Here is a 15,332-nt window from a genome sequence, read left to right as displayed (position 1 = left end):
ACCCCCAAGGAGATGGGTGACTCTCCCTGCCTTCAGCTGGGGGGGACGCGTGTTGGAGCCTGCCTCGTGGCGTGGTCCTGTTCCCCCTCGCTAAGCCGCACGAGGTCCCATGCACCTCGGGGCTCCTCCATTTTGGATTATACGTCACTCCACGTGACCACCTCCGTGACCCCGCTCCACCCGGCCTCGGTCCCAGCGAGGCCCGACATCGAGGCGCCAACCCCTGGCCCGGGGGATACCACGTGAACCCTTCCCACTCCCGGCGGAGGGCAGTATCGATGGGACCCCCAACCGTCCTTCCACACCTAGGTGCGATCGCCCCACAGCTCTCGGGGGCCTGGCGCCTCTCCTGCTGGGCGTCTGGCCGCTCCCTACCCGGCCTCTCCGCCCCCCCCTCCTGGGCGCAAGGGTCCGGATATCAAAGGGCTCCAGTCCTATATCTGGGGCGACCCGGCAACAAGACAACAGTTGTATCCCAGAGTCAAGAGCCCTGCTGATCGGATCGCGGCTGACCCTACGGAGAAAGACTCATCCTGAAACTACACCCTGAGCCCTGCTGACGACGTCGCGGCTCCACCGTGCTTAAAGACCTTCACGAACCTTTGGGGCCCTGCTGACGCTGTCGCGGCCCGACCTTGTTGAACTTGCCATCAGAGCCCAGCTGACCTCGTTGCGGCTCGACCGAAGCGGACCTACCACCGGAGCCCTGCTGACTGTGTCGCGGCTCGACCCAAGCGGAACTACCACCCGAGCCCTGCAGACGCCGTCGCGGCTCTCCACGTCCGAGCTACTTTGAGGCCACCACGCAAGGTCTGGCGCGGAGCCTCCCCGTACCTGGCTGGTACTGAGACTGACCCGCTACCCTATCCCCCTAAAGACATTGAGACTCTTTTTGGATCACTCGATCCCCCTGTAAATATTGAATGTGCTACCTTTGATAAAGAACCAAGATAAGCAACTGATACCGAGTCCTGTGTGGTGTTACTGGCCTAGTACGATCTCAGGGGAAGGACCTCTCCTAGGAGGCTTCTCAGCGGCGCTCGGCTATAACTTTGCGGTAGGAAGGTGCCCCGGAGTAGTCCCCCCGACTCCCCGGTGGTCCTCCCTCCAACATAAGTGTTACCACTTAATTCCAATCAAGATGGCTTCAGGTGTGCCATACTTTCATAATAAGTAAGACTGTTAGCGCTCTAGTTGTTATTTAGAACAATCTGGGACATTTTGTCATTGGGCTATACTTGGGCTGCATCTGGGTGATATTTGTGCTACATTTTGTCTCTGGTGGCCATTTTGGGAGACTTACTTGTTATGAAGTTTCCTAATTTCCTCATTTACTACAGTCTCCTCAGTAGGAAATACTTTCAGTTTTTTACTTTGATTCCATCAAGAAGGCATTCAGATGTCACACATTTGCCATAAATTCTGAATGTTAGCACTCTAGTTGCTCATTAGATCACTGTAGTAAAGCTACTGCTCACCAGGGAAGCCTGCTGCTGGTATTCAAAGGGCATGTTTCAGTCTGCATGTCTCTACTACTCGCTCTCTACTACTCTCTACTACTCACTCTAAAATGAACCCCCTCATTTTGTTCCTTTTTAAATTAAATGTTTTAAGATTTACCACTTTATTCCAATCAAGATGGCTTCAGGTGTGCCATACGTTTGTCATAAGTAGGACTGTTAGTGCTCTAGTTGTTCTCTAGAACACTCTGGGAAGCTGCAGTAGAACACAAAGGAATCCACTAACAGTTTCTGCCCTTGTTGGATGTACATGTTTTACTGAGAATGTCAGACTTCATTCTCACATGACTGAGAATGATAATGTGAATTTACAGAAAATATGCTCTCAGGTTAGCTTATGCATCGCCTTCCAAACCTCTGTGCGAAAAGCATGAGAAAATATTTTTCTCTCAAACATGATTCATGATATCCCAGCAGAAGGCTTTTTCACTTGGTAAAATCACCTTAGAATTCCTAAAATGAGTATGATGCCATCAACAAATGATATATAATGTAACTAAAGTCATAAAACCTTCTATTAACTGCAATGCTTTTTAATGAGGTGCTATCATGTATATTGGTCCAAAGATGGCTGCCAACACTTCTTGGATGAAGTGCTGACAGCCAATCAGATCTCACGATGAGATGTGTGGTTAGGCTCCGCCCAGATATATATGTGATTTTGATTTTCTCAGGAACTACTGAACAGATTGACACCATTTAAGCAAAGGGCACGAGTCTGAACTGAGGACTACCTCTTTGCCAAATTTGGTATAATTCCGTTCAGCAGTTCGGGCTGTAGCTGCAGCTAAAGGTCCTATGGGAAATTGCATGGTGAAAACACGTTTTGGGACCCCCCTTTTTTCTCAGCCCCCGCTACCCGAATCATCCCGAGACTTTCAGGATAGGAGCGGACCGGATCTGGTCAAAAGTTTTGAAAATTCCGCGATGATTCGTTAATCGGCGCCAAAGTTATTGGGAATAGAATGTTGCGGATTTCCAGATTATCATTTACTATTCCAAATCCAGCCTGTGCAACAGTAGGGAAGGTGTTGGATTAGTAAATTATACTATTCCTTAGGTTGGAGCGCCATCTAGAGCAAGTTGATCTAATGACTTGCGATGTAAAGGCATCACGTTGTAACAACGTGGCCATTGTAACCATTGCGTTGTAAATGTAAGGCGATGTAACAACCACATTGTGAAGGCTGTTTCCCAACTATAATGTTTCTGTAACCTTTGGTTCCAAGTTTGCCATCTAGAAATGTACTATGCTCTACCAATCATTCGCCTAAATTACTTTGTACATCCAATTGCATGTTGAGTACTTTTATGTGCAGTACCATCTCCCCTTCCTGTTTGTAGCGGCCTGGGAAGGGGTACGCCCTGTGGGAGAGTCAGCTATTGTGGGGGAAAGTGCACCAGTGTGTGTGGCAGAGAACTGGAGTTAAGCAAACAATGCAGTAGCCGAGGCACCGCTCGGCCAACCTGCTGGACCAAGAATATGACCTGCTAGACCTGCTGAGTGTTGAGCTCAAGGGGCTTGGTGGGTGATTATTTATTTTTTGTTTTCTAAAACAGTATTTTATTTCTAAATACCATGCTGCTCACACTCAGAGGTAAGTTAAGTTTATGTTATGAATATTACGTGATCCAACTTGAGCTAGCAAGGTGCTCGGCACTACCTAATTGGACTTGTCGGCGCTCGCTTGGGCTGATTATTTAAGAAGTCATGCAGACTCCTCTGTCCTATCAGTAAGATAGTGTTAGTGTTCTTACTGAGTAAATGTTCTTTGTGTCTTTCTTTATGCAGCTGATACAGTCCCAATCTCCCAGTGATGTATAGTATGCACTTATCCATTGAAAAGAGAGACTGAGGGCCTGACTTATATCTCGGTGGAAAGGTTACACCACTACAACAGTGACGGATATCGTGTCCACCAAAATATAAACCCCATAGAACATAATGGGATTTATATTTTGGTGGACGGGATATCCATCACAGTTGTGACAAAGTAACCGTCCACCGAGAGCTAAATCAGGCCCTGATTTGGCCCATCATAGGAGGTTGAGAAGCAAACATCATTCCTTGCATACATTAGTAGTACCAAATGTAATTTAGGTTTAAGAAATTAGTAAAAGGGCTTAGGTTTAGGAAATTAGTAATTGGTCAACTCAATACTACTAGTACTCTAGGCGATCTGATTTAGAAAAGTACAATTCAACTGAGTTTGCCTGTCAAAATAATTTTTGGGAGATTAACTGAACCACTAATCTAAATTTTTATTATCTTCTTTATTTCTTACATCAGCACCCAACGGCAAGAGGGCCTCAAAGGGAAATTAAGGAGGGACCGCCACCACCTGTGCCGCGGTGGGTGGATCTACCACCACCATCAGGCCCTGCAGCAACATCCAATAGTTCTGCTGGCCCCAGTAAGTTTTGTTATTAATATTATTTCCCTTACTTTTACCTCTTCCCTCTATTATCACTCCATTATCCTTGCTTTCTAAATTTCATGTTTCTTTATCTGACTTTCTCCTTTCTGTACTAGTCTGTATCTTTCTTCTGCTTTGTTAGTAGGCTTTCCCTCTCCTCGTCCATATCTTGTGGTAAACAGCGGTACTCCACTGTGAAGATTGCAGGCCCAAATAAGCTATTATTCACCACACATGTTTAATGAGAAGGCTTTCTTTTTCTTGCTTATGATCAAACTGTTAAACAGGTGAGTGGCCATGGGCATAGTGGACCCCCCAGTTTTGTGTCATTATTCATTTATACAGTAAACCAACAGTGTCCATGATAGTGCAGCATGGCAAGACAGTTTAGGTCCCATTGCATTTGCTAACCAAATCAATATGTCCTCCATTGACTATTATTCCAATCATTTATTGCACTTCAATGGCTCAGAATCTTGTGTTTAATCATCCTGCAAGTGTTTGCCTGGTGTTATCATTGCCTGCTATTACTGGGGCCACTTCCATAACACCCTACTGGATTTTGGGGCAACCAAGTGAAAAGACACAGATAGACACCGCTGATGGGGACTTCAGAGGCCAGAATCTCCTACTGATACCACCTGAGCCCTATTAGCGCTATATCAAGTATGCTGCAGTCCCGCTGTGCCTGGGAGTCCCCGGGTCAAGGTGGGCTCGTCTTCGCCCGTTCTCAATTGGAAGAGGGTGGGCTTGGCTGAGCCCTGTCTCTTGGCTTGCAGCTTAAACCTCAAATAGCTGTTTTGCCCAGTAGCCCACCTTTGGCTAAGGTAGAGGAAACATTTACTAATCTACATTTTGATTTTTTGCTACTATTGAGGTTTATTGGCGCGTGTCAAAGCATGGGAAAAAAGGAGTTAATTGAGATTGGCCCTGTCCCCACTCCATTGCGTAAGTGCACCTCAATTGATGGGATGCTAGAACGTGCTGTAAATGTGGTGAGCAATGAAATAGCACTTGCTGAAAGGAGGTAGTCTATTGGCTCCACCGGCCCTAGCTCTGAACTTGTTTGTGGCTTCAGAGTTAGCTTATTACGGGCCTCTCCCAATATTATCACCTCAACCGCTGGTGATGGTGCCACTGCTTCAATGTTTCAAATGCCTCTCAATTCCCCAAGTCTAAGTTGCCAGTTAACATGTCATATGAAGGGTCCTTGCTCTTGTGACGTGACGCTCCTGGAAGATACGTAAATAAAAAGAATTTCCAGTTCTTAACGGTGGTGGGAGTGAACAGGTCTCTTATGGATTTCCCTCACACACCCAGCAGGATGTCCTGCTTCATCATTGGGCTGTGCTCCTCGTCGGGCTGGCGCTGCAATGCACAACGGGCTCCTGCGAAGGGGCTCTTTGCTGGAGATCTTTTTAAGAAACAGCCGTTTGGTGAGTGGGGGTCAGTGGTCTATCTAGGTAGTGCGTAAGTGTGAGTAGTGGATTAAAATAGGTTTAGTACTGCCCTAGAGGAAACTAATTTTATTTTTGGGGTGTACTAACCTAAAAAAAATGTGTGAGCCCTGTTTAGAATATCAATGATCCCACAGGGTCTAGTATGTGTATGCGGTCAACATGTTTCTTGCCTTCTACCCCTAACAGGTCAATCTGCAATTCTTCAGGAACAGTGTCTACAGGAGTCAATTCTCCTAAACTCTAACAATACCTCAAGGCCGGTGCTGAATACTGTGTTTATCACCAGCGCTGTTAGTGAAGATCCAGGGTTGAAGACCTGGATAGGTGAGAACCCCGGTGATGGGGGTCACAGGCAGACAGGGTAGCTGGGCGAGCACTACGTTGCTCACTATGAGGGGGAGCGTGCAACTAGCGTTTTTTTCAGTGAATATCGAACGTTTTTTAAACCTTAATTTCCTATTTTAATATTTATAAAACCTATATTTTTTCAATTTAAAAAAAAAAAAAAAAATTTGGAACTCTATTATCCTTTTTTTTAACTTTAAAAATTATGTAATGTTGTATATCTTCCCCCAAAAATATGTACATCTGTTTTTTTTATTTTTGAGAAAACTGCAGTCCCATACCGGTAGTGTACCAAGCTCCATCACCACGTGAATCCTATCCGCCGTATTGCTAAACTTGTAAATGATGCGCATTTCGTATCCGACGGGTTCGTGGCACCGCGTCCCGCGTAACATCATATATGTATGAGGTCACGCCAGCTGCTACTTTTTTATCCGACAGGTACGCAGTACCAAGCCACGCGTTACATCATGTACGTATGGGGTCGCACCCGCTGCGCGTTGCGTATGTGACAAGTGCACGCTGCCAGGTACTGTGTTAAGTCATAGACGTATGGTATCGCGCCAGGTACGCCATTCCCTAATTTTTATGTCTCAAAACTATATCTAAATAACTTTAAAGTGTATATGAGAACACGCAATAATCTAAAATATTTTAAACATTTATATATTTCTAACTGTAATAAACTTATATTATGATATATTTTCTCAGAATCGCGTCGGGTGCGGCCTCCTTGCGCCCTCGATGCGCGATTGCCATGTGACCTTAAAAAAAAGCATTTGATTAGTTCATAACATTTTCCATTGTAACAGTTGGAGGACCCCACCCATTTTAGTCATTCTGTCTACAGCGATTGATGAGACACATCCCTTCTGCTTAGATGGCTTTTTTGATGTTCCAACTTCCTAGTTGCAAACGCTTGCAGCGCTCGTATCCAATAAGCAGCAAGCTCGTGCTCATAACGCCCCAGCCAATCAGATGGCAGAATTCCCAAATATCGATTTCTGTAAATTTCGATACTTCTCTAAAACTACTGAACGGATTTACACCAAATAAACAAAAGCGTGCTTTCTAGACCAAGACTCTTCTCCCTGCCAAATTTGGGGTAGTTCCGTTCACCCGTTCGACCTGTAGCCTTGTCTAAAGTTTCCTATTGAAATTGAATGGAGAAAACACGGTTTGGACCCCCCTTTTTCTCAGCCCCCCCTTAAGAATCACCCCCAGACGTTCAACATAGGAGCTGTTTGAACAAAGAATTAGTTTGGAAAATTTGATGAAGATTCATCAAACGACGCCAAAGTTATAGGTAAAACAAAAAAGGCTCTTCCTATGGAAACTTGGTCCTAACTATAACTACCTACTGGCGACCGCCAGTGGGTAATATATTTATGTATTACCTACTGGCAGTCGCCAGTAGGTAGTTATCGTATCTTTAAGTCTTTATTTCGATTAAAATATTCATAAAAGACAGTTCATACAAAAAAGCTAAAAAAGACTTTTTGGATAAAAACACAATGCCATATAAAACAATCAAAACTAAATGGCAAATTAGTAATTAGTACAGTATATATGTCAAATAAAAATAATCAACAACCGAGAACCACTATAAAACCATGTAAATACAAAAATACAGTGTAAAACCAGTTGATCATTGTAGCTAAAAATTAATTAATTAGTGATGCCGTGCTGAGGTTATATCACATTGTTATGGCTACAGCTAGGCCTGTGTTTCTCTTAGTTTTTTGCAGCGAATGAACCATGCCCATCTCAGGTATTTTGCCAAGGCTACAACTATAGGAGCATCAGTAGATGTCTGCAAAATCCTTAATGCCACCATAGCCGATCTAGTACCCATATTCATACAAATTGGTTTGAGCCATTTAAGCCTGGGGGATTTATAAGCCGGGCACGCCAACAGAAAATGGGATATGGATTCCAGCGAAGCTGGGCAGACAGGACAATGCTCAGACCCATTCAGCCGCCATTTAAAAGTAAAGGCGTTGATTGAGCCAGCCCTAAACTGATGGTATAGTTTCCTATCCTCCGGTCTGGAAATGATATCCCAATATGCTTCAAACACAAAATCCTGTTCATGCATCAGATAGTCCGAGGATAGGGTAGGCCTAATGGAAGAAGAAAAGTATTTGTTCTTAACCATATCCCAATAGGCGGCCTTAAGCTCCCTTTTAGACGGAAATGGATTTTCATCGGGTTGCGCCCACAGGCCACTCATCCCCATCCCACACAGGGAATTTTTTACATTCTGTAACCATTTGATCTTCCCCGTACAGCCAACCCCCCTGAAATCCATAAGGGATTTCGCATATTGGGAAAGCTCAGGGGTAACCCAAAGTCATCGCCAAAGCGCTATTGGTCTAAAACGAGCTAAATCCTCGATTCGAAGGCAACCCAAATCCAAAAAAAGGGGCAATAGTGAATTGGATTGCGGAATACTCGTAATAGCTCTGACAAATTTATTCTGGGCTTGTGCCAAGGAGTAGATGTTCTCGAAACCCCATAGTTCTGCTCGATATAGAATTGAGGTAATAACCTTGGTATTGTATAACTTTAAAACGGGGGCCATAGGCTTGGTAAATGAGAGCTTGTGTTCTTTAACAAGAGCTCCTGCCAGCTGAGCATGTTTCAAGGCTAAAAGATCAATATGTGGTTTCCAGCTAAGTTTCTTACCCAGAGTAATCCCCAGGTATGCAACTGCTTCTGTCTGTTCCAAAACTGCATTGTTCATGAATACAGTGCTTTAAATGGTCTTATGATGGTGAAATACCATAAACTTGGTCTTGTCCACGTTAACCACAAGCCCATGGTCCCGGCAGAACTCCTCGAACCTGGACAATGCAGCCTGCAGTCCCTTCTGCGTCTTAGATAGGATCAGGGTATCATCCGCGAACATGAGCAATGGTATCCTAAGTCCCCCCAAACTTGGGGCGTCTGTGTGTTATGTGGAATAGTATTGGACCACCCTGTTAATAAACGGGGAGAACAATGTCGGCGCCAGGACGTATCCTTGGCGCACACCCTTTAGGACAGGGAAACTAGCTGTGATCTCGCCCTTTGGGCCCCACCGCACCTGAGCGTAGTTCAAATTATGCAACTTAATTATCAAGGCTAGTAGCTCATGAGGCATCGCTACTTCCAAAAAGGCGTGCCACATTTTATTACGTGGCACCAAGTCAAAAGCAGACTTAAGATCGATAAAGGCTGCATATAGGGACGCTCCTCCTATAATGACTACCTTCCAGTAAATCATAAGAAACCTAAAAACCTGGTCAATGGTGCTGGTAAAAGGGCGAAAGCCTGCCTGCAATGGTGACAAAATCTCATTCCCCTCAATCCACACTTGGATTCTACTAAGGACCAATCTGGCGATTATTTTCTGCATGGAATCAATAAGGCTAATCGGCCTGTAATTGGCAGGAGATGAGCGATCACCCTTTTTATATATCGGTAATATAATGGCTCCAGAGCAGGTATCGGGGAGAGGTGCACCACTAGCTATGGCATTGGCTATAAATGTGATGTATTTGACCCAATTCTCTTTGTCGTACTGTAACAAGTCATCCAGTATACAATCCGGACCGGGAGCCCTACCTTTAGGCAACAGAGAGAGGACCTTCTCAACCTCAAGGTTATCAAACAGTAAGGTGTTAGACATAAAACCTGGTAGTGGGTGAGTGTCAACAGTATTTACAATTGAAAATTGGGCTTTAAAAAACTCAACCCACGTGTCTGGCGCTACATGGTTCACCGGTATGTGTGGTGTCCCATTACTGCCTCACTTAACTAACTGCCAAAATGTAGTCATGTCTCTCTCGTGACTAGCATCAAGTAGGTCGAGCCAGCGTTTGTCGTCCCAATCCTTCTTAGCTGCTTTTTTAACTGTTTTATACCTGGACCTAGCCAGTCTTACCTTGCCCATATTTTTAGATCGAATAGCTTTTGTTAGCTCCTGATATGACTCTCTACAAAGCTTATTATACCAGGTAGCAAACTTGACGCTTGAATTACTCTTCCTAGAGTTACGTTTAATAAAGAATGGTTTTAAACTAGTGAATAGTTCCCTATGTACGATCGGAGCAATACGGTTCATGTCCTCCTGTGAGTGACCGCTATTAAGAATAGCAACCGAATGGCCAACCATAGACTTCATCTCTTCAAGGTCCCCCTCTCTTTCGATAAGCCTGGCCCATCTAACTCTTCTTTCATCATTCGTGACAGCGGCTTTCACTAAGTTGTGTGCCTCAACCATATTGGGATTGACTATTAAACTTGGCGCCAATAAAGATAGTACTAGTGGGTCATGATCACTTTCGGCCCGCTCAACGACCGTCCTATCATATAAGTGTACCCAAAAATCGACACTAACAAGGATGTAATCTATCCTGCTTGATCTTACGCTGTTGTTATAAGTATGTGCACCCATCCTATCCGACTGGGTTCTTCCATTTGCTGCCCTTACTCCCTTCTCCAGACACATCACCTTGAGCTGCAAAGCAGCTTCAGTCCATTATTTAATTGGTCTGAGATCTAAGGAGGAGATCTTCCATTGGGAGTCCTCGTCGGAAGTTAGATTACCATCCTCAAAACCAAGGGGTTCAAAACAACAATTAAAATCCCCCGCTATGATCAAATAGTGCCCTACTTTCCTACTGTCCAGAATCCCATCAAGGATTTCAACAGTCTCAGATCGCCTGCCTCCCGGCTGACCTCTTACATAGATGTTGATTAGCAGGATCTCTCTATCATGACCCGAGCATAAACAAAGGGCCAAGATATCCGGGCTGTCAATAAATACTTCCTTAACAGTGTAGTTTGCTTGCTGTCTCACCCAGCATGTTATCCCGCCCGAAGGCCTCCCCTTTCGCCCCCCTTGGGCTGATTTAGAAAAATTAAGAAACCCAGGGTGGTGGACTTGGTCCATGTCTCCTGAAATACCCAGATATCATGCTGATCAATGAAAGTTGATCAGTCACTGGATTCAGTTTTGAGCAAAAGCCCTGCGATGTTCCAAGAGCCCAATGAAAACCCGACAATCCCGGCTGCCTGTATAGACCGTAATACAGGCCTTTCAAAAGGATCTCTAGTTGGGGAACCTTGTTCGAATCCCCCATACCCCTTAATTAGGCTTGCTGTGATTATTACAGGCCCCCCATCGCTGCCAAGTCAGTCATTACTATCCAGAGTAGAAAGGGCATCGAGTCGATTACTCACGGGGACTAAATATTCACAGACAACCCGTGTGTTTGAAGAGTCCCTCTCGTATTGGCATCACTAGGTTCAATGGTGGATCGATAGAAAAAGGTAGTTATAGGTTGAACCTAATTTCCATAGAAAAATCATTTTTTGATTTGCTAATAACTTTGCATCGTTTGACAAATCTTCGTGAAATTCTCCAAAGGTCTATCCAGTTTAGCTCCTATCCTGAAAGTTTGAGGTGATTCTTCAAGCGGGGGCTGAGAAAAAAGGGGGGGTCCAAAACGTGTTTTCTCCATGTTAATTCTCAAAGGAAATTTTATTACAGGCTACAGCCCGAACTGCTGAACGGAATTACACCAAATTTAGCAAACGGGTAGAGCTTGGTTCAGAAAGTGACCTTTTTTTAAAATGGTGAAAATCCGTTCAGTAGTTGCTGAGAAATAAAAAAAATAAAAGTTTTGGCATATGGGGCAGGTGACCCTCCCGACCACGTGCTTGACTATGATTGGCTGCCACGAGCATGAGCTTCACTGTGATTGGCTGCCAACACTCCAAACCAGGAAGTATTGGCAGCCATCTTGCGACTCGGTAGAACCGAGTTACAAGAAAACAGTTGAAAAAATATTAAAAGAGAAGAAAAGGGGGCAGAGTAGAAACACCCTGACCCCCTAGTCCTGCTCACGAGGGTCCCACAAGGATCCGCAGGCCTAAAAATAATTTTTTTATGGTCAAAATGAAAAAAAATGAAGGGGGGTCTCGCCACCTTCATTTAAATGAGCCCCCGGGTGGGCCAGGTTCCGGGGCAATCCTATGATTATATTTTGGAGGCTTGCGGGGCCTCCGCAGCACTGGGGACCACCACCTCCCATGTAAATTAGGTGCGGGAGGGCACACGGACCTCCTACAGTCCAAGGGATCGCCACCTCCCCGGGGCTTGTTTTGTAATTGTTGGGGGGGTTTCGAGGCCACCCCAAGTTCCGGGGATCGCGCCATCTGGGGCATTAATTAAATATGCACGGTGGGCCTCGCGGGCCCTCGAAGCCTCGGGGACCACCTCCTCCCCGGGGCTCTGAAAATGGAGGGAGAGAGGCTGTGCGGTCCCCCTCCTGGAGTGCTTGATGCCCTAGGGACTGTCACCCCCCAGGGCCGGTTCCTGCAATGTCCTGGGGTGTGCATCCCGGGACATTTCCGTTTGCTATGACAGGGCGGGACTATGGCTTTCACCCTGTGATAGCAAACCCTGGTTTGCTTTGTTGAAGCGAGAGGAGGAAAACCTCGTCTCGCTTCAATAAAGCGAATCCGAATGGTAAAAATGAAAAAAAAAAAATTAAGCGGGGTCTCACCCCTTCATTTAAATGAGCCTCCGGGTGGGCCAGGTTCTGGGGGCAATCCTATAATTATATTTCGGGGGCTTGTGGGGCCTCCACAGCCCTGGGGATCGCCACTTCCCATGTAAATTAGGTGCGGGGAGGGCACACGGACCTCCCGCAGTCCAGAGGATCGCCACCTATCAGTGGAATGTTTTGTAACTGTAAGGGGGGCTTCGAGGCCACCCCAAGTCCCAGGGATGGCCAACCTCCGGGGCTTTAATTAAATATGCAGGGTGGGCCTCGTGAGCCCCCGAAGCCTCGGGGACCACCTCCTCCTCCGGGCTTTGAAAATGGAGGGAGGGGGCCGTGCGGTCCCACTCCTGGATCGCTTGATGGTCCTAGGGACCGCCACCCCCCAGGCTGGCTCCTGTAATGTCCCGGGGTGAGCATATTTTCTTTATCCTTGCAAACCTGACATGAATTGTCCTCTTTTTTTAATAGCTTCAGCCAAGCAGGGCAGAGAGTACCATTTGGATCTCCCTTCAGCCTCAAGAAGAGAGATCCAAATTGTACTCTCTGCCCTGCTTGGCTGAAGCTAGTAAGAAAAGAGGACAATTCATGTCAGGTTTGCAAGGATAAAGAAAATATGCTTAAGAATGTTACTGCTCAACAGCTCGTTAAAAAAAAGGTTTGACACGAAAAGTTGTAACAATGCACATGATTTTCAGGTTGGTGATTGGGTCATGGTTAAGTCTCCCAACAAGGTTAAAAAATCTATTTTCCTTTCCCCCTGCATGCTCTTACATTGTTCTAGCATGCGCACTTGTGCATGCTGTACTGGTAAATGCATAACAAGTATACTTTCAAATGTGCATTCACGTGTATGTCAAAATTGTAACTGAAGCTTGGATCTTGTCAACTGATTATGAGCTTATACTTCAAAGAGTAAAGACGTACTCCAGTGGTGTTTGCTTCCTCACTGAATAAACCTTCAACAAGCTTACCTGGAAACGCCTCTTCATTATTTATTTATTGTGAAGCTCCAACTTTAGAGCATCCCCAGGACATTTCCGTTTGCTATGACAAGGCGGGAGCATGGCTTCCACCCTGTGATAGTAAACCCTGGTTCGCTTTGTTGAAGCGAGAGGAAGAAAACCTCGTCTTGCTTCAATAAAGGAAGGAGAATTGCTTTTGGGCAAGGGAAGCTGCATGTTAGCAGCTCCCGTTGCCCAAAAGCAATGCCGATTTCCGTAGGACTCGGGGAGACGACGGGACCATGGGGGAATTGGGGCTGCCCCCATGGTCCCCAAAAGAGTAAAGGCCCTGAGGGATGGGGTCCTCGGGCCAGAAGTGACCTGGGAGGGGCCACGCGGCCCCCTTCCCTTTAAAAAAAATGTATTAATGAAAAAGAAAAACAAAAGTTTGGAGTGGTGACCCACACCCAGTCCATTCCCCACAAATAAATGTGATAGCAAGCTTTCGAAATGTGTAAGGTAGCAAATCGGCTGACGTATTATAAAATTCAAGATGCATGTGAGTTGGATAAATGAGAATTAGTCATCTATGGGTTTACATATAAATCATTTTATTTACACAAAACAACAAAATAAAAGTAGGTACAGCCATGGCGTGTCATCATCCCTTGCCAATCTGAAAATCACAACCTGCAAGACAAAAAGTAAGATATGATTGTGTGTTATGCGCCCATCAAAAGAGAGAGAGAGAGGGAGAGGGAGAGAGAACAAGAGAAAGAGTGAGAGAGAGGAAGAGTGAGAGAAAGAGTGTGAGAGATAGAAAGGAAGAGATGGAGAGGGAGAGTAAGTTCCGACACTGCGGACAAAACCCTCAGAGCTCACCTATCCGCCACCGGTGTGTCTCCAACCTCGTGCTGGGACATACTGCCGCCCTCCAGCTCACTCATCTCAAAGATGGTATAGAATCAGTAATGGCAGAGTACATACGACTGCACATGCTTTTATCGCTGTCCTGCCCCTGCGCTCACAGGCTGCTGCACACCATCCACTCCCACCACCCAGAGGTTACTGCCCACCCCTGCACACCCAGGCCTCACTGCTCACCTTTCGCCACCGCCGTGTGTTGTAGAGGGTCCACCATGTGCAGAAGCAACCTCCTCAGCCGTGGCGTATACGCGGTCTAGCCGAGCTCACAATTCAGATCGGTTCTTGATTGTTAGGATGGTTTATCGAGGCCATGCATCATGGCAGCCTGCACACCCACTGAGCTCTGGTGCCACTAAGTCATCACCACATGGCTGGAGGCCCGTATCAGGGCAGGGTCTACAATCTGTGAGAGAGAGAGAGAGAGAGACCCACGACAGACAGACAGACAGACTCACTCCAGACAGACAGACTCACTCCAGACAGACAGACTCACTCCAGACAGACAGACTCACTCCAGACAGACGACAGACTCACTCCAGACAGACGACAGACTCACTCCAGACAGACAGACTCACTCCAGACAGACAGACTCACTCCAGACAGACAGACAGACAGACTCACTCCAGACAGGCAGACAGACTCACTCCAGACAGACAGACAGACAGACTCACTCCAGACAGACAGACAGACTCATTCCAGACAGACAGACAGACATACACTCACTCCAGACAGACAGACATACAGACTCACTCCAGACAGACAGATAGACTCACTCCAGACAGACTCACTCCAGACAGACTCACTCCAGACAGACAGACAGACTCACTCCAGACAGACAGACAGACTCACTCCAGACAGACAGACCCACTCCAGACAGACTCACTCCAGACAGACCCACTCCAGACAGACAGACTCACTCCACACAGACAGACAGACAGACTCACTCCACACAGACAGACAGACAGACTCACTCCAGACAGACGACAGACTCACTCCAGACAGACGACAGACTCACTCCAGACAGACGACAGACTCACTCCAGACAGACAGACTCACTCCAGACAGACAGACTCACTCCAGACAGACAGACTCACTCCAGACAGACGACAGACTCACTCCAGACAGACGACAGACTCACTCCAGACAGACGACAGACTCACTCCAG

At 46.2% G+C, this 15,332-nt stretch overlaps 1 protein-coding gene across 2 annotated transcripts in view; it reads left to right on the top strand.

The window, feature by feature from the left end:
* LOC146830166 (uncharacterized) overlaps positions 1-15,332 on the top strand; it is a 208,110-nt gene that overhangs the window by 144,642 nt on the left and 48,136 nt on the right. For both annotated transcript variants that reach the window (XM_085604411.1, XM_085604410.1), the window contains one exon: positions 3,811-3,934. In XM_085604411.1, coding sequence (XP_085460537.1) covers positions 3,811-3,934 — 124 coding nt within the window. The remainder of the gene's footprint in view (positions 1-3,810; positions 3,935-15,332) is intronic.

The sequence above is a fragment of the Triturus cristatus genome, chromosome 5_1 (assembly GCF_964204655.1).
Source record: "Triturus cristatus chromosome 5_1, aTriCri1.1, whole genome shotgun sequence".
NCBI lineage: Eukaryota > Metazoa > Chordata > Amphibia > Caudata > Salamandridae > Triturus > Triturus cristatus.
The sequence above is the reverse complement of the archived record's forward strand: the minus strand, read 5'-3'. Positions and strand labels throughout refer to the sequence as shown.